Here is a 19,041-nt window from a genome sequence, read left to right as displayed (position 1 = left end):
TATGGGGCGCCTGGGTGGCGCAGTCGGTTGAGCGTCCGACTTCAGCCAGGTCACGATCTCGCGGTCCGGGAGCTCGAGCCCCGCATCGGGCTCTGGGCTGACGGCTCGGAGCCTGGAGCCTGTTTCCGATTCTGTGTCTCCCTCTCTCTCTGCCCCTCCCCCATTCATGCTCTGTCTCTCTCTGTCCCAAAAAAAAAAAAAAAAAAAAAAAAAAGAACTAGCCTCTAAGAATTGCCTTGTGATCTGCTGGGAAAGAAGTTCCCTGTACTTGACAGGTTCAAGAGGATATGCTTCCTTACGCATAGCAACAAAGGAAAAAGTAACCCAACTTCAAAAAGACTGGGGGTGCCTGGGTGGCTCAGTCAGTTAAGCATCTGACTTCAGCTTAGGTCCAAATCTCACAGTTCGTGGGTTCAAGCCCCAAGTCAGGTGTCAGGCTCTGTGTAGACAGCTCAGAGCCTGGAGCCTGCTTCCGATTCTGTGTCTCCCTCTCTCTCTGCCCCTCCCCCGTTCATGCTCTGTCTCTCTCTGTCCCAAAAATAAATAAATGTTGGAAATAGAAAGTATGCCTCCCCGGGGAAAAAAAAAGCACGCTTCACTGCTATACGGATAAATACAGTACAAAGCCAACTATACATTTCCCACTTTCTCCTATTTTTCATATTCTCTGTGGTGGCTCCTTTCATGAGACAACCTGTTGTGTTTTACACACATCATGCCACGGAAAAACAAAAACAGGATCTTAAGAGCTTCTAAGAAAAGATTTCATGTCAACAGGCTTCACCTCCAAGGCTTCTCTCCTCTTCTGAGTAAGCGTTCCCAATCTGTCCCACTGGTCACAGATTTTCTGGCACCGATCATTGACATTCACGGCATCATGGTAGTCCAGTTCACTGTTAGAAGTGAAAACAATGATTAACTTTCCCTGAGGCTATGAGGAAAATGGACATGGGCTCAAAATAAACAGATTTTTTTTGTTTTAAAATATCAAAGATCTGATAGAAAAATGGCAGGGTATTTTGGGGTTTTATTAACTGCCACCACTGCAAACAGGATCATTACTCTTTGACGGACTACAAGAAAAATTAGTAAAACTCTTGCTGGTCAAACAGTTTTCTGAATAGACAGAAATGCTGTCTTCCCAGTGCCCCAAGCTAAGTGCTCCATTCTCCCTTGGTTTTCTTGGCCAGGCCCCCAGAGTATTATTTTTAAGTGGCGATGTACCTGTAAATGAAGCCAACCATCTGACCTGGAGGCCAGTCCTGTGGGCCGCCTGAAGCCACGGTGACTGGAACACCAAAGTGAGTCAAGGGGGAGGGACGTATCAGCTTGCACCCCATTGTGTCCTTGGCTCCCCTCAAAGGGCACAGGCCTTGCGGCTGGGATGGAGCACCGAGTCCAGAAGGGGCGCTGTGACTTTATCTAGCATTGCAAGGACTTTGAAAAACTAGCAGAATACAGCCCTTCCTCTTCCAGACAAAAGTTCTGACTTGTCTAATGCCACCCGTGTGACAGTAAGAACAAAATGGCTTCTTGCTAAATAACTATTCTTCCTCGCCAACCCCCTCTCTTTTGTAAGGTGAAGTAATTTGAATTTAGGATTAATGTTTTTTGGTTTTTTGAGAGAAAGAGAGAGAGAGAGTGTGTGTGAGCAGAGGAGGGGGAGACAGAGGAGGGGGAGACAGTGTGTGAGCAGAGGGGCAGAGAGAGAGGGAGACACAGAATCGGAAGTAGGCTCCAGGCTCTGAGCTGTCAGCACAGAGCCCAACACAGAGCTTGAACCCATGAACCGCAAGATCATGACCTGAGCCAAAGCTGGACACTTGAACAACTGAGCCACCCAGGCGCCCCTGAACTTAGCATTAAAACAAATTTCAAACTAGAAGGTTAACCTAGTATTGCTGGGGATAAAAAGTTGGAATGATGTATAAAATGTAATCACCCTTTCAGTTAAGATAAAAATTTGATTCACAGAGGTTTAAAGACACCTTTAGCGGACTCCTCTGTCATGAACAGTCCAAGATAAGACAGCTTTAAGGAAAATCCCTCCCCTCCAGCCAAATTCATTTCCCTGAGACTTAAGCTTGTTTATTTCTTCTTTGACCTTAACTTAAGGCAATGGTTGCTCACCCTGTGCTTTTCTTTTCCTCTTAAATAATATTAACTTGTCCTTATTGAATGTTATTGCCTCTGCCACTGAATGCATGTGGTTGTGATCTGAGTGTTCTTTTCAGTGGGTAAAGCTTGTCCAGCTCTTACAAGCAGCCTTTTACATACACATACACGTCACCAGTCTGAGACAGACTCAACTTCTTGTGTTCTTTGCTATAACCCAAAAAACCCCAAAATGCACCACCAATTTGCACAGCCTTGAATACAAAGGGAAAAGGCTATGGCTCTTCAAAGTGCAAATATTAAAGAGAATAAAGGCTTCCAGAACAAAAACCGAAACATTGAATCCTACAGACCCCATGATGGAGACACCAATGCTCACTTCTCCATAATTACCTTTAGGGGTATATACATTTCTCCTTTTCCTAATTCATTCGTAAGAGTTCCATACATACCTGCTCTCAAGGAGTGAGGGGTTTGCATAACTGTGCACACTTTGAGAGCCACACACACACTTTATTATTTTAGGAAAGGTAAAAAGGACAAAGAAGCAATACATTAAAATGAACACAAGGGCACCTGGATGGTTCAGTCTGTTAAGTGTCTCACTTGGGCTCAGGTTATGATCTCGCGGTTCATGAGTTCAAGCCCCGTGTCGGGTTCTCCAATGTCAGTGCGGAGCCTGCTTTGGATCCTCTGTCTCCCTTTCTCTCTGCCCCTTTCCACTTGCACTCTTCTCTCTCTCTCTCAACAGTAAACTTTTTAAAAAAATTAACAAAAAAAAGAAGAATGCAGATTTAAATTTTATACGTGCTGCCTCTTTTGACCATGTGAAGAAACAGTCACTGGGATACCAGGAATAATGATACAAAATTACTACTTAAATGTGATGGGCAACACTTAAAAGCATTCCAAATGACTCACAGGAGTGGTTAAAGGGCATTACATAGCTTGAGTTCCTTTCATCCCTTATTTTAATTGTAATTGTTAACAAGCAGCCATACACCCAATCTTCAAGAACCATGAGAAGATCACGTCAAGACCACAAATACAGCGTACAAATTGGATTATGAAGATCACAAATAATTAAGAGTTTATTTACCAAGGCTAAAAAAACAGTAGGATACTCTTAAAAGAGACCATCGATGGTAATTAACGAGTTGTGAGGAACACGGAAGTCATAAAAATGTAACGTAGTAAATGTTTATTATATGTTTTTAAAAATTGTTTTGTGACAGTTATCATTATGTGATTTTAGGCACTCAAACTTCCGCAGCTGTATCGGTAGGACCGGAGTAGGGAATGAAATATTTTATTAATCAAGAGAGTTAGTGTATTTACTTTTTTGTTTTTCAAGTTTATTCTTGAGAGAGAGAGAGAGAGAGAGAGAGAGAGAACACGTGAGTGGGGAGGGGCAGAGAGAGGACAGAGTGAGAATCCCAAGCAGGCTCTGTACTGGCAGCGTAGAGGCCGAATCAGGGCTCCAACGCACAAACCGCGAGATCATGACCTGACCCGAAATCAAGAGTTGGAGGCTCAGCTCACGGAGCCACAGAAGTGCCCCTTTCCAAGACTTCTTTAAAGACCCTCCCCCCTCGTGGCACCTGGGTGGCTCAGTCATGAAGTGTCTGACTCTTGACTTCAGCTCAGGTCATGATCTCATGGTCAATGAGTTCAAGCCCCCTATGGGGCTCTGTGCTGACAGTGGGGAGCCCGCTTGGGATTCTCTCTCTTTCTCCCCCTCTCTCTGCCCCTCACCCACTCACACGGTCTCTGTCTCTCTGGAAATAAACTTAAAAAAAAAAAAAATTAAAAACCAAAAAGGCTTAGAAAGACTACAGGAAGGGGTCTTCCCCAAAGGGCGGCCACAGACAGACGCTGCACCTGGGAGCAAGTGGGCCTCGAGACTTAAATCAGGCTGGGTCCCTCCCATAAAAAAGAAAGCATGGAAATGAGAAAGCACTTATGTGTCGACAAAGAAAAAGCGGGGCCATCATGTCTCCTCCTCCGAGGTAAGGCAGGGAGGTAAGGCAGGGATGTGTTTTGTCTCGGTGTCTGGACGTGCCGCGCCCCCCACTCACTTGCCTCCTCTGAGAAGCAGAGCCGCCTGCGGAAGGGGCCGGGAGGGCACCGGGATCCGGCGCAGCCAGGGAACCCCAGGGGAAGCCTGTTTATCTGTTTAAAAACACAGAGGCCTCCAGCTTCGTTGCCCCTAAACTGAGCACAAGGAAGGAACCCCCGGGGAAGCTGTTGGTGGAAACCTCCCAGCGCGCCCCTGGTCCCGGCGGAGCTGCACGGCTGCACGCGAGCAGCGCGCCTACGCACAGCACGCACAGCACGTACTTGAGCTCCTGCGCGATGGCCGCTATCTGCTCCACCCGGTCCTGGTGCGCCGCCAGGTCGCTCTCGAACGCCTCGTGTTTCCGCAGCATGGCCCGGACCTCGGTCAGCGTGGCCGACTCATAGTCCTTCTGCAGCAAGATCTGCTCTTTGCCTGCAAAGGTTGCATAAGGGGATATGACTACTCTGATGTCACGCATCGGCTTCCTTGCACCTGCAAAGTTCTCGGCGATCCTTATGGCTCCAAAGAGCCAAGAGAAGGACCGAGAATGACGGGACCGAAGACACAGAGGTGCTGTTTCAATCGGTTTCCAGACTGTAGCTGTGCTAATGCTGCTGCCCGAGCCCCTCTGTGTTCTAAAAGCTCATGTCTACACATAGAGAGGGGGAAGCATGTGGAGTCCACACTAACAGGTCCACATTCTCCATAACCCTGAGTAACAAGTAACTGATTGTGCATCGTGATGCTCGGTTAAGTTAGCGATGATTAGTGCTCAAGAGTTACCTGGGATAGTTGGACACACTTGTACTGTACTGGCCCACCCTCGGGTTCAACCTTGACCCCACTTCTTTATGCTTAAGAGCCTCATTTTCTCTGGTTAAATATAACCTGTGGTTTCCTTCCTAATAGTATGAGAAGCTTTTCTCTTTGAACCTCCACCTATTTCCCCACAAGTATTTCTTAAGTCAAGCAACTGCTGCGGTTATAATGGGACCCACATTTATTCCCCAGTTGATGACCTTTAAGAATTTAATTCCAGGGGCGCCTGGGTGGCTCAGTCAATTAAGCATCCGACTCTTGGTTTCAGCTCAGGTCATGATCTTGCAGTGTCATGAGTTCGAGCCCCCCACGTCGGGCTCTGTGCCAACAGCACAGAGCCTGCTTGGGATTCTCTCTCTCCCTCTCTCTCTGCCCCTTCTCCACTCACGCTGTCTCTGTCCCTCTCAAAATAAATAAATAAGACAAAAACTTTTTAACAAATTTAATTCTATACAGCTACAAATGGAAAGCAAATGTTCATATATTTAACGGTGACAACATAGCACTTACTAGGCGCCAGATACCGATTTAAACACTTTATAATGTGGACTCATTAAATTGTCATTAAATCAAAGGCCTGTGTTGGAGGCATCATTGCCCTTCCACTTTGAAGAGGACACTGAGGCACTGATAGGTCGGGAGCTCATCCAAAGCGCACAGCTGGGAAGTGTCTGAGCGGGGACTCCCACCTCCCTGCCTCCAGGCCCACGCCTCCAACCATCGGGCTGTGCGACATCAACCATCAAACAACACTAAAGCGAAAGGAACCAAAGGGTGAGGGGAACCTCCCTGACCTTTCTCCAAATAGATTATGGGGAGAAGGTTTTGTTCCTCTACCTCAGCAAAATTGTGATCATGGTGTCATGGCTGTGGAAAGATTTGCAAGGGCTGAAAATAGATGAATCCAGTGAGATCAGGAAGCTAAGACTACAGAAAACGATCCCTGGCATTCCTCCTTCCAAGCAGATCTTCTAAATGGGAAATTATGTTGCTTTGTGGCAGGAGCCAGTATCTGGGCCAGGGCTGTCTGACCGACAGGGAATCAACAGATACTTATGGATCAAACAGAAAGAAAGTGGGGGAAGACAGAAGGAGGCCAGGACTTACATAAGGAAGCGTGGGAAGAATGCATTTTTGAGTGCCATTTTGTGAAAAAGTACATTATCTGCTCAACTAGAAAATACGCCTTCACGCCCACCTCCCGAAGAAATTTAGTACTGGGACAGCAGGGGGGGGCGAGGTGAGGACACCTGCCCACAGGGTCACTGGCATTAGGGACAGGGTTAGCAGAGACCGCACAGTGTGGCCCTGTCCGGTGCTGACAAACCCAACCCCAGGCTAGTGTACTTGCCGTAAGCCCATGTTTCATGCGTCGAAGCCTTCTGCTTGAACTTCTCCGCCAGGTGCTCCACGCGTTCCAGCCTCCGAATCTCGTTGAGTAGCCATTCCTCGTAGCCCTTCTCCGCCTGCTCCAGCCTCTGCCAGGCGCCGGCGATATCCTGGGGGCATTCGAGGATGAAACGCAGGTTACGTTCTGGGCTCCTCTACAAAATCCCCTCTGCTACGAGTCCGACAGCGTTTTCTTCTCCTTGCTACCCGCCCTCCCTATCCCCAAATAACTAACTGTTCAACTGCTTTGGCTTTTAAACGTCTTCGTTCTCACCAGGGCCTTTTACAACCCATACGGTTGTTCGTATCAGCCAGTAAATGCCCGACACTTGTCCAGATGTGGACAGAGGCTTACAGGGCTTGAATGTACTGGCTAGAAAAACATGAAGCCGCGGGGTGACTCAATTCAAATTGACTACTACTCAGTGACTGCTCAATCAGCCAGCCAGCCACCAACAATCATTTCCTGGACAACACCCACGTGCCAGGCACTAGGGAGAAACTTTTGTACAAGAGTAAGCGACACCGGTGAAGTTCCCTGCCCCAAGTAGCTTTCATGATTGTCGGGAAGGAAAGAATAAGTGAGTGCAGTTAACCCTTGAACAACAACACAGGAGCACCAACCTCCTGCACAGGTGAAAACCAACGTACAAACTTCGACTTCCCCGAAACTTAACCATCAATAGCCTACTGTTGACTGAAGGCCTATTGGTAACATCAACAGCTGATTCACACATATTTTGTATGTCATATGGGTTATATACTATATTCTTACCATAGAGCACACTAAAGAAAATGTTATAAAAAAATCAAAAGGAGGGACACCTGGGTGGTTCCGTCGGTTAGGCTTCCGACTTTGGCTCAGGTAAAGATCTCGCGGTTCGTGAGTTCAAGCCCCATGTAGGGCTCGGTGTCGACAGCTCAGAGCTTGGAGCCTGCTTCGGATTTTGTGTCTCCTGCTCTCTCTTCCCTCCCCCACTTGTGTGTGCTCTCTTTCTCTCTCTCAAAAATAAACATTAAAAAAAAAAGAAAGATAAAAGAAACTACATTTACAGTACTGTCCTGTATTTACTGGAAAAAAAATCCATGTGATATGTTTGGTTCAAACTTGTGTTGTGCAAGGGACAACTGTAATTAAACAAGTGATCGGCTATGAGGTAAAAAACAAAATGGGGTCGAGTGATGCTGAGAGACTAGTGGGGGGGGGGGGCGGTGTTCCTTCAGGTAGGTCACTTGGAGAAGACACATCCAAGGAGGTGGCATTTTAGCCAAGATCTCAATGACAGAAAAAGCCAGTCACATGAAGAGGTGGGAGTCAGCACTGATGCCTGAAGCAGGGATGGCCCTGTGTGCAGGAAACAGCACCAAGGGCACGTGACACAACATGGAGTGGGGATCAGCTGGGTGGGAAGAGAGTCAGATCACATGGGATCCTATAATATAGGCTTATATATTATATATGATATAATCTGGAACTTAGTTGAAATATTCTAGGAAGTCAATGGAGGGTTTTAAGTAGAGACACATTCTGGTTTACATTCTGAAAAGAGCCCAGCAGCTGCTGTGCCGAAAGTGAATGTTAGGGGCCAGGGAGAGGAGGACCACGGGGGGCCCTAGAAGAGAGAGAGGTGGCTTAGCAGACAGCATGGCTGTGCAGGTGCAGGCCAGGGCACGGACAAGATACAATCTGGAACCTGGACGCAGAGCCAGTGGGACTGCTGAACAAGTGCCTGAGAGAAGGTGACAGACAGGAAGAGTCCAGGATGAGGCCTGGGTTTGGGGCATCAGTAACTCAGGGGGTCGTGATGCCATCTGCTAAGACAGCATGCCACAGAGGGGCTCGGGGACAGGTCAGCTTTGAAAATGCTCTGAGACGTCCATGTGGGTACGTGAACCTGGATGTCGGGGAGGAAACAAAGCTCGAGATGGACAGCTTGGGAGGCAACGGCGTTCAGGTGCTGAGGGGGAGATGGCGTGGGAGTACAGAGGTGGAGAAGAGGGTCAGCCCCACCCCCGAGAGACGTCCTCCCATGGACCCCGGGGCAGGGGGAAGGAGGCAGCCAAGCTCTGAGCCGAGCCCTGGATGGAGTGGGAAGGAAACAGGGCGGAAAGAGTGTCAAGGAGGAGGTGTGGTTAATGGGGTCAAAGCAGCAGAGAGTATGAAAATAAAAGTGACAACCAGAATGTCACCACGGACGCCGCTGAGCTGCACAGGAATGGTCTCAGGAGGGGACACGCCAGGTGGCCGCGTGGTGAAGGGCAGAAGGAGTAAAGAAGCAGCGAGGAGGTGAGAAGGGCTGCCACTGACAGCTCCCTCTGGATTGCCTGCTGCGAGGGGAGCCGAGGGCAGGCCTGAGCTACAGGGAGGCGGCGAAGGCGGTGGCGTCTGGGATTTTCCAGTCCCCCGTGTGCTGGTGTGAGTGACTCAGCGGAGCCGGGAAGCCAAGGTGCAGGGAGGGATACGCATGTAGCACCAGCTCCGGGAAGGTGACTGGGTCGAAAGAACAGGGAAGAGAGGGAACGAGATGTAGATGCTAGGAGGCCTGGGAAGACGAGGCCAGGTCGCAGGAGGGCAGGGAGGGGAGAAAAGCGGTAGAGGTTGCTCTTGGCAAGGCCCTGCACCTGGAGCAGTGAGGGGTAGAGACCTGCATGCTGGTGGGTTGGAGACATCTGGAAGGAAGGGGTTACAGGGCCAAAGTTGTATCTGGTAGCTGCAAGGACTGGAGAAGTCAAGGCGGCCTTGTGGGCGGCCCATCAGAGAACAGGCTCCCTGAACAAAAGGGGGAACCCGGCCCGGTGCTCACCGACACCATCTTGCCCTCGGAGGGCATGAAGGCGGGCCGGTTGCTGATCCGAAGCTTGGTCTGCAGCGTGTTGAAGTTGATCTCCAGCTGGCACTTCTCCTGCACCTTGGGCGGCTTGTGCTTGCGCCGATAGTCCCGGAAGTCCTCCAGCTTCTGCTGCATGGCGTGCATGGTCTTCTCAGGGGTCCGGTTCTCCAGCCAGGGGATCGTGCGACGGATCCATTCCAACAGCTGCTCCCAAAACACAGAAACGCTGCTGAAAACACCAGCAAACTGCCCCCCGTTAAAAAACAAAACCAAAACCAAAAACAACAAAACCAAAAAAACAGAAGCACCTAACAACTGGCATGGATTCACCTAACGTTCCTAAAATTACAGACTACGAATACAGTAACTCCCGACCGAGAGGAGAAAATAAAACGGCACCCCAATGCACAGTGGCATGAATGAAAACTTCGATGTCCCTCCCACCATGGCCACTGGCGATCACCCCAACGATGCCACACACAGGTCGGAAACTTAGAGTCAGCACGAGTCATGTTTTCACAAAAATGGGACGTGAACAGGAAATTTGGGGACCGGACATTAGCAGACAAATGCTGGATGGAGCTTTCAAATGGAAAACAAAAACCTGACAGGGTGAAATGGAAAATCAGCAAAGACTTGGGTTTGGCTTAAAAATGTAACTCTCTTTTGAATAAGCTCAAATCTAATGAAGCTATTCACCAGAGAAATGGACTGTCAATCTGGGACCGACTCCCCACCAATGTATATTTTGATTTGTTATTTAGCTTTCAAGGAAATCCACATGGTCGAAATGAAAATGGTAGTGAATTTCTAAGCATGAAGTGATATACCCCCTTCTCTTAAATTACTGACAAGCTGAAAGGCCACTAATAATTTGCATTTATGATCACTCGGAAAATGACAGCAGGTGAGAATGAAAGCTAGTTAAAACGGTGATACACCGGCAGTCTAAGGGTCTGAGGAGGATAAACAAAGGACCAGGGGAGAAAAGGAAGGATGTAATTGCTGAGGAGTATCTGTCCTTTGATCCTGGTGGTGCCTGAAGTGGGCTGCTGGGGTTAAACACTGCTGACAAACTGAATTTTCCCATCGCAGCAGGAGGGAAATAGAAACTCGGCACCATCCGGCGGGATTACCATGAACACTGCTTCCCAGGATCCCGACACTTTTGCCAGGACGGACCACGTATCAGCTAAATTCAGTCAGAGCGAAAATGATTTGGTCTGTGATAATGCGTCACTGTCACGGAGATCAAGCCAGAGGGGTATGTGGCCGTGCACGGCACTCAGCCCGTCCCTTGTATGGGAGAAGCCACGTCGCGGCAGGACGAGGCTGTGCAAGTTGCTACTTCGGCCAAAATCAGAACAGAAAGAAGAACGACGTGGAAAGTGCTTTTGTAACCGAGAATCTGGCTGAAGAGCTGCAGGAGGCATCATGGAAATTCATGTGCAAGGACGTTGGATGCAGGGCCCTGTCTCCCCCACGTTTCCCTCTAGGTTTTTTCATAGACAACACAAGGCTGAGCCTCGTCTCACAACAGTTCCTATGATGCTCGGTCACTGTGCAGAGCAGGGCTTTGGAATAACACAGGGTACCCTATGTAAGGTCAGTAACCAATGAAGCAGGGAGAAAAAAAACAAGTAAGGCACGTGAGTCGTTGGGGGGCGTCCGACCCTGGGGGTGCAGAGCTGAGAATGGCATCACACACACCCCCTTCTTAAAACACACAAATGACCTCTATGCCTCGGGGTGGCTGGGAAGCCCATCAGGATTGCTTTTGGGCCAGTAAGTAAGTTGTTACGAGACGAACCACCTCTGAGATCGAGTGTAGCTCCCTACTTTTGATTCCATCTGAGATGAAAAATGCAAAGAAAGGCAACACTGACAGTCGGGGTTCACCCTCCGTGCCTCACCCTCTGGGTGGGAATGGACAGGACTGCCGGTCACCCACTTCCTTTACCTCACTTGCTAGCCTCTCATATTCTTCCATCAGCCTCTCATTCTCTTGATTCACAGCAAGAACCTTACATATCCTGTTAGCTGCTGTCTCGGCCTGTAAAACACAATAGGTAAACAGGACAGCTCTGTGACAGGGAGGCGCATGCACAGAACGGAGCGTGAGAGGGCAGGAGGGGGATGAGGTGATGGCGTGCTGTAAACAGTGCAGATTCAAAGTTAGGGTGGAGTAAGGCTGAGGGTATGGCTGTTTAACACTAAGGATCGTTTCACACCTTTTGTTACACAGACTTACACGGCAGGCTGAATGTACTGTGGGGAGTAACGGGGAGATACCATTAGTCTAAAACAGAAGCTTCATAAAACAGCAAGCAAGTTAGTGACAGAAATAAATGGGTCAAGGAAGCCAAATTCTCCCGTCCCTGAATGTCCACCCGAGTACTCTACTGACCTCCTGACAGTGGGGTGAGAACTCTCTAAATACCATCAGCCTTTGGAAATCAAAGCAAAAAATAATTGGCTCCTGAATATATATTGGCATTGCACCGAATTAACAGAAGACCTCTTGTCCTAAAATAAATATGTGGATCTTGCTAGGTGGGAACCTTCCACAGAGCGAGATTTGTTTAACGTACATGAGAAGTGGTTGAGGTGTACATAATTCTCGGCCATCACTTTGTGGAGGGGCACTTGGGCCAGGAGTGGCAAAGTGCCCCGAACCACGACCATGTGATGAACCAAGAAGAGCCAAGTTGCCCCCCCCCGGCCCCCCAACCTGTCCCAAAGCCTTGCCTCTAAAGCCCGCCATAGGGCCCATCTGCAGTTAGCATCATGTGCTGGTGACAGTCATAAAGAAATCACAGAAAACAATACTATGTTGTCACCACAATCCATCGGTTTTCTCCAAGCAGAGACAGGTGAAGGGGCAAGAGACAGGTGCATATGGAGGTAGCTGAGGGACCATCACCCACAACGTGTGTCTTAAGAAATGTGGATTTTTCTGAGGTTTTAACCTTACTATCATTTTGCTATTTCAATTAAGATTAGTCTTGAAGGATGTCAGAACCGATCACTGAGCAGTGAAGGCAGTCTCTAGGCAGAGGAGAATAAGGGACACCAGCAAGGTGCTCGTCTCTCAACAAACGTCCCCTTCACTGTTCAATGAACGTGGCGCCATTTTCAAGGCACCTGTTTTTTCCTAAAGCACAAATGTTTCCCACAATTTACTAATGAAATAAAAGCAGGAGCTTAGAAGGAAGGAAAGATAGGAGCGCCTGGGTGGGTCAGTCGGTTAAGCGTCTGACTTCGGCTCGGGTTGTGATCTCACGGTCCGTGGGTTCGAGCCGTGCATCAGGCTCTGTGCTGACAGCTGGGAGCCTGGAGCCTGCTTCAGATTCTGTGTCTCCCTCTCTCTCTGCCCCTCCCCCAGCTTCTACTCTGTCTCTGTCTCTCAAAATTGAATAAACGATAAAAAAAAAAATTTTTTTTTTTAAAAAAGGAGGAAAGATAAAAAAAAATTTAAAAAAACCTTCAGGAACTGTCTAAAGTTAAAGCTATTACCAAAAACAATTCCCAGTTTGGAACTTGCCATATTAGGTCATTACAAAACACTTAGAAGGATTCCAGGGTAAGATGTGAAGCGTACAAATGCACGCCCAGGTAGGCGCACGCGCATACACACACACACACGCACACACACACACACACAACTAAAACCGATGCAGAACAGCAGCCCAGATCGACACGTGTTGAATACCTGCTCCGCGCCCGCAAACGCATGGTAGAAGCAGGAAACGTATGTCATGATAGCTCTTTCATCGGGCTTGGGAGTGTTCACAATGTCTGAAGGGAGGGAAAAAATAACACAGAAAACAAACACACACACAGATGAAGAGTAGAAACCAGGGTGAACAAAGGGAAGAACAAATTGGTTTACACTGATCCATTTTCTGTGTGTTTCTCGGGCCCACAGTGCCGGCGCTCAGGAAGGCTCTCCAGCCCTGACGTGGTTTGTGAACAGAACGACTTGGACCGGCATGGCTTTAAAACAATCCAACGGAGGGCCTTTCTTCCTCCCCTGCCCCGTGATGAGCTTGTAAAAGTACAGCTGAGGCATTAACTGGGGGGGACTGGGTGCTGCACCTCAGGGCTTGCTATCACTTCCTAATGACGTGCGAGGCCCACGTCCGCTCATCTTTTGACCACATCGGGTCATCTGCCGCTTTTGCTCTGAGCGACGCATGTGACCTCGCAAGATGCTGTGAATCCGGGCAGCGCTCTGAGCCCCCATCTCTCCTGCCACCTTCCCACCCCACCTTTGTAACTGCTGGCTTTCTGGATCCTGTAAGGAGGATGTTCACCGGAGAGGGCATGGCTTTTAATGCCTTCTGCGCGTACTTACCTTGCCATTTACAGAAATCACCATGGGTAATAAAACATCTAAAGAGAAGGATATACACGGCTTGTACTTATTGTGACTCTTGCTAGCGTTTGCATTAGCTGCCGAAATAACCAACAGGAAGAGAGAAAACAGAACCGTGTGAACACACATCCTTTCCTCCTTCACCTTGGCAACACCATTTTTTTTTTTTTTTTCTGAATTGCTTTTTACCTGTAAACTCCATTCCGTCACTGGACAAAACGAAATTGAAGAAAAAAAAAAAAGATACCTTGTAATTCCCTAAGGGTGAAAACCTAGTCATTGGGTTTTCAGAGGGTACCAATAGAAAGGATGCGGGGGTTGTGTAACAGTATGGAATCTTCTGGAAAACAAACACGAACAGCATACTACTGCATGGACAGAAAGGAAGTTTCAAAGAAAACTAGACTAAAAAAGACAAATGACTGCCTTCTCAGAACCAGACAGGTCTCCTTACTCAGAGGAGAGGGGGAAAGAGAAAAATGATTGGGAAAAAAAAAAAATTAAGACACAGAAGGTGAAGGGTGAGTGGTGACTCATGTTTTACATCCTCACCTTCTGTGCACCAGCAAAAGCATGATAGTAACAGGAAACATAAGTCATTATGGCTCTCTCATCGGGTCTGGCAGTGTATACTAAATCTGTGTGGAGAAAAGAAGGTTAACTACTCGGATGTTCTAGTACCCACAGGCTTTGCCAAGTGCGGCCTCAGAGAAGCCAAAGCAATGAATCTTCCCCCCTCACCCCCACACACTTATGTTGTCAAAACTTTGGCTCTAATCAAAGAAGTCGTTACTCTCTGTATACTTCTGAGAATTGCCAAAGAGAAGGACACGGCTAGTGCAGAAGACCCCTAGACTGGCAAGGAAGTCACATCCATAGCCAGAATCAGAACTCCAGGATTCCACAGAATGCACACAACAGCACATTCCCAGAGACTCTCCACCGCGGTACGCAAGGAGGGCCCCATGGTCAACCAAGATCCACACAGAACATACGCACCCATGAATCGAAGCCTGGTGCTCACCTTAAGGAAAGGTTTGTGAGGAAAATAGGGAAACAACTTCCAGAATGTTTTAAAAGCAGGGAAGACGGGTAAGATTAGAAGTTTCCCCAGTGTTTGTTACAGGTAACCTGTTCATGGGAGAGAGACCCAAGTAGCCACTGGAAAACCCCCACATAGGGTCCGGAGACCAACACAAATGACAGGAAGTGAGGTCGGCAGCAGCAGGCAGGAAGGCAAGCCTTCACCAGAGGGGTGGGCGTTCTGAGAGGAGGTGGCCAGCACGTGCTGTGGCCAAAACAGGGACATGCTAATACAGTGCTGTGGTGATGAGAAGTCTGAGTGCAGGTAGCAAGGACAAAGGGTCGGTCACATAGCCCGGGACCTGTTGGGCAGTCATATCACAACATGCCCCACACTCAAGGCAGTCAAGTTCACGACGCTGCCAGAAGTTTCCTGTGAGAAATTACAAAGAAAATAATATAGTATGTAAGCCTTTTTCCGAACCATTTGAAAGGAAAGGAAAAGAAAAGGAATAGACTAAGATGTGTCACAAGGGAGGAGGAAATGAAGGCGTACCAGGACGTCTCACTGGCCTGGAAGGGTACATAGGATGGATACACGCCCAGACCAGGACTCAGAAACGAAGGGGGAAAGTCTACCGACTAAGAAGCATGTCAGCATGCCAGAGGAATAATGATGGTGACCCTGAACTCACCCTCAACTGCAGTGTATTAAGGAGGCATTAATTAGCTAAATGTCTCCTGTGTTTTCCTCCCTTTAGTATTCTAGCTATTAACTCAAGTGGGTAAACTCTGGGTAGTTATTTACTCTATGGAAAGGTCCAAGGAGATATCGCACAAATGTAAACTTGGCTTAGAGAGGACAGACAGACAAAAAGGAAAAGCAACTGTTCTCCATTGCTACTTCATTATTTTATTACTTTCTCTCTCTAAAGAGCTTTTGAAAACCGTACACAGATTCGGAGGAGTATATTCAAGTGTTAACACCCAATAATGTGGGTGTTTGATAAAATGATTAAATTAAAGGGCGCCTGGGTAGCTCAGTCGGCTGAGCATCTGACTCTTGATTTTGGCTCAGGTCATGATCTTGAGGTTCATGAGATTGAGCCCTGTGTCAGGCTCTGCACTGAGCATGGAACCTGCTTGAGATCCTCTCTCTCTCTTCCTCTCTCTCTCTCTCTCCCCTTCCCATTCATGCACACACACACTCTTTCTCTCTAAATGAATAAACATTTCTTTAAATGCTCAAATAAGTGGGTAAAAGTAGAACCCTACTTCAAAGATCACTGTTTTGAGTTGCACTGTGTCCCTCAAAAAGATATACTGAAGTCCTAACTCCCGCCCCCAGTACCTGAGAATGTGACCTTGTTTGTAAGTAGGCCTTTACTAATATACTCAAGTTAAGATGAGGTCATGCTGGGGTAGGGAAGATCCTTAACCCAATAGGACTGGTGTCCTTATAAGAAGAGGGAAAGAGATGGAGAGACAGACATGGACAGAAGGTGGTCATGTAAGGACAAAGTCAGAGGTTGGAGTGATGGATGATACCATAAGCCAAGGAATGCCTGGGGCTTCTTGAAGCTGGAAGAGAAAGGAAGACACCTCTTCTCCAGATTTTGCAAGAAGCATGAGGCTGCCAACAGCTCGACTCCAGACTTATAGCCTACAGAACCATGAAAGAATACATTTGCGTTGTTTCAAGCCACCTAGTTTATAATTCAAAATGCAATCACCAAAAATAAGGAGGATCAGAAGATTGACAATTGCCTCTAATCAAGTTCTTTGCTTTCCCCCAACCATGTCAATTAGGGGAAGAAATGGACCATCAGGGAAGAATAGTATCAACAACAAACATAGTAACAGAAGTTCCTTGAGGGTAGGACCCTGCCTTCCACACCTCGTGATCTCCTGCAGGACCTAGCAGGGTCCTGCACACAGTGGGCGCTCGATACACGTCTGTTGAGTGCGAAGAGAATCGCAAACAAGTGAATTGAATGGATGGTCTCCACGTATCTGTCCTTTCAATGGTGTGCCGTAGGTACAACGCACACAAATTCATCACATGCAGAGAGCACAGAAGTTACTGGAAACCAGTCCCCAGCATGAATGGTGCTCAGCTGAAAAACCGCTGAGAAAGTTAGCTTCTTTCAGATCTAACTAAATGTAATTTAGACCCAAAATGAAACGTGGAAGCTTGAGAGGCACACTGATGGCTGAACGTTCAGTATTGTGTATTTCGAATCTGTAACTTCTTCTGGCTGGAAGGATTTTTTTTCCCTTGTGAAGTCCTGACACTTCACAAGATTTCTTTGCTAAACTTGTCTCCGTTGTTAAGAGAAATAACGATGTGTTGTTACAAAAATAAAAATCACAAAGCAAATCACAAAGCAAAGCATTCTGCCTTTTCTTTGCCAAAGCTGAACCTTTTATCAAATTATTTTCACTATAGTTTTGCTACGTGGTTTTGAGCAGGATTTTTAAAAAGAATTCAAGAGCCAGGTACAAGGAAAATTCCCTTAACCCTCCTGTGGCCAAGGACAGAAACTTCCTCGGATTCTTAAGTACTCCAGATGTAACTTGGCTATAAAGTTTTACAAACCCCCACACGTGGCCATAGCATGCACAGTCCACGGATTTTATGTGAGTCGGTAAACACAATTTTCCTCTTACCTTCAGCATCCAGCATTTTGGGAATATCCAGGTGTTTCTCTGCAATTTCCATGGCCAGGTTAATATTTCCTATTGGGTCATCCTGTGTGAAACACAGCATAGCCAGTTTTTGAAAGTATCTTTTGGACAGGGGTTACGAGTAATGTTTTTTACATACCTTACTTTTCAGAGGAGACTTTCTCATGCCCACCACATAACCATGAGAGTGTAAGTAATATTCCTTCTTATCTTTTCCCAATCCCTCCAAACATTTAGAGAAAAACCAAAAATGATGTGAAAGCCACACGAGCCATGCACACTGCAAATCATAAGATGTGAGCCAAATGAAGAGGCCAACTGCTTTGTAGGCAGAAAAGTTGACAGATATTCTCTCACGGACCGGAAAGAACCCTGAAGACCTCCAAGCTTATTTTCAAGTCTACTGACGACAACATTTAAATGATTCCAGAAGAAATCATGAAACGTACATTTTCCAGATCTGGAAGGGCATCATGGAGAATGTCTAACACCTTTGTTTTAGATGTAAGAAAGCTGAGGGGTAAAGAGGACGAAAACATGGTAGCCGGTGAAACATCTGGATCCCTAAAGAAGCAAGGGCGGCTACCCTTGAGCAAGATGGCTACCAAGATGGCTACCAAGAGCAAAAATTATGCTTCTAGGGGCACCTGGGTGGCCTAGTCGCTTAAGTGTCCTACTTCGGCTCAGGTCCTGATCTTATGGTCTGTGGGTTGGAGTTCCGTGTTGGGCTCTGTGCTGACAGCACAGAGCCTGGAGCCTGCTTTGGATTCTTTGTCTCCCTCTCTCTCTGCCCCTCCCCACTCATGCTCTCTGTGTCTCAAAATAAATAATCAAAATAAACAAACATTAAAAAATTTGAAAAAAAAAGTATGCTTCTGGGAAGCTAAAGACTAAAATTATGAAAATTGTGAAGAAATTTTTGTTCTTAAGATTACATTTACCTTCACAGTAAGATTGGTTAAATTATATGTGTGTGTGTGTTAATTTATAACATAACAAAATAAATTTAACCAGAGGTGTATATCTAAAACATAGAAAAATTTAAAGACTTATTTAACACTTCTTGTTTTGATCCACGTAAGAGATTATTAGGAACCTTAAATGGGATGGGGGTAGGTAAGATAGAAAATCAAACTGAAAAGTAGTGTTAGTCCTGGGATCGCTTGAATGAATTTTAACATCAAAGCCATTTAAACATTTTAGAAACTGCAATGGTTTACAGGAGTAGAATGAGTTTCATACGCTGAAGCGGTTTTAGAAGGGCAGCCTTCAAAAACACATTCACGAGGCTCAGCAAAGAAACCCAACTAAGCTTCCTGGCCTCACAGAGTATACATTTCAGGCAAACCATTTTTTCCAGTAAATGTTTTAACGAAGCATATCATCATTTCATTAAAAGCAGCCTTATCACCAAGTGAGTCTTACCTGTGTATTTTATGCATCTATTTATAAAGCCAAATCGCTGAGTAAAAGTATCTTTCTTTTTGTTTTAAACACGTAAGAAAAATTTCAGTATTAAAAATAGAATAATGGGGCGCCTTGGTGGCTCAGCCATTAACCACCTGACATCAGCTCAGGTCCTGATCTCACAGTTCGTGAGTTCAAGTCATACATCGTGTAAGCCCCATTTCTCGCTCTGCCCCTCACTCACTTGCACACACTCTCTGTCTCTCTCTTTCGCTCTCAAAAAAATTACAACAATGATTCTGCGACTCTGTGAAAACCACCTCATTTATACT

At 46.9% G+C, this 19,041-nt stretch overlaps 1 protein-coding gene across 3 annotated transcripts in view; it reads right to left on the bottom strand.

Annotated features, from left to right (window-relative positions):
- The window catches only part of ACTN2 (actinin alpha 2), a 72,630-nt gene that overhangs the window by 14,868 nt on the left and 38,721 nt on the right, over positions 1-19,041 (bottom strand). The window contains exons 7-13 of one of the 3 annotated variants that reach the window (XM_053207420.1): positions 17,285-17,366; positions 14,144-14,229; positions 11,174-11,266; positions 9,187-9,417; positions 6,321-6,492; positions 4,456-4,606; positions 785-893 (exon numbers count right to left, since the gene is read on the bottom strand). In XM_053207420.1, the coding sequence (XP_053063395.1) occupies positions 785-893; positions 4,456-4,606; positions 6,321-6,492; positions 9,187-9,417; positions 11,174-11,266; positions 14,144-14,229; positions 17,285-17,366 (924 nt within the window). Of the gene's footprint in view, positions 1-784; positions 894-4,455; positions 4,607-6,320; positions 6,493-9,186; positions 9,418-11,173; positions 11,267-12,925; positions 13,012-14,143; positions 14,230-17,284; positions 17,367-19,041 lie in introns of all 3 variants that reach the window. The other 2 variants (XM_027046951.2, XM_027046950.2) reach the window with 2 other exon arrangements.

The sequence above is a fragment of the Acinonyx jubatus genome, chromosome D2 (genome assembly GCF_027475565.1).
Source record: "Acinonyx jubatus isolate Ajub_Pintada_27869175 chromosome D2, VMU_Ajub_asm_v1.0, whole genome shotgun sequence".
Classification (NCBI taxonomy): domain Eukaryota; kingdom Metazoa; phylum Chordata; class Mammalia; order Carnivora; family Felidae; genus Acinonyx; species Acinonyx jubatus.
Note: the sequence above shows the minus strand (reverse complement) of the source record. Positions and strands in the feature narration are given on the sequence as shown.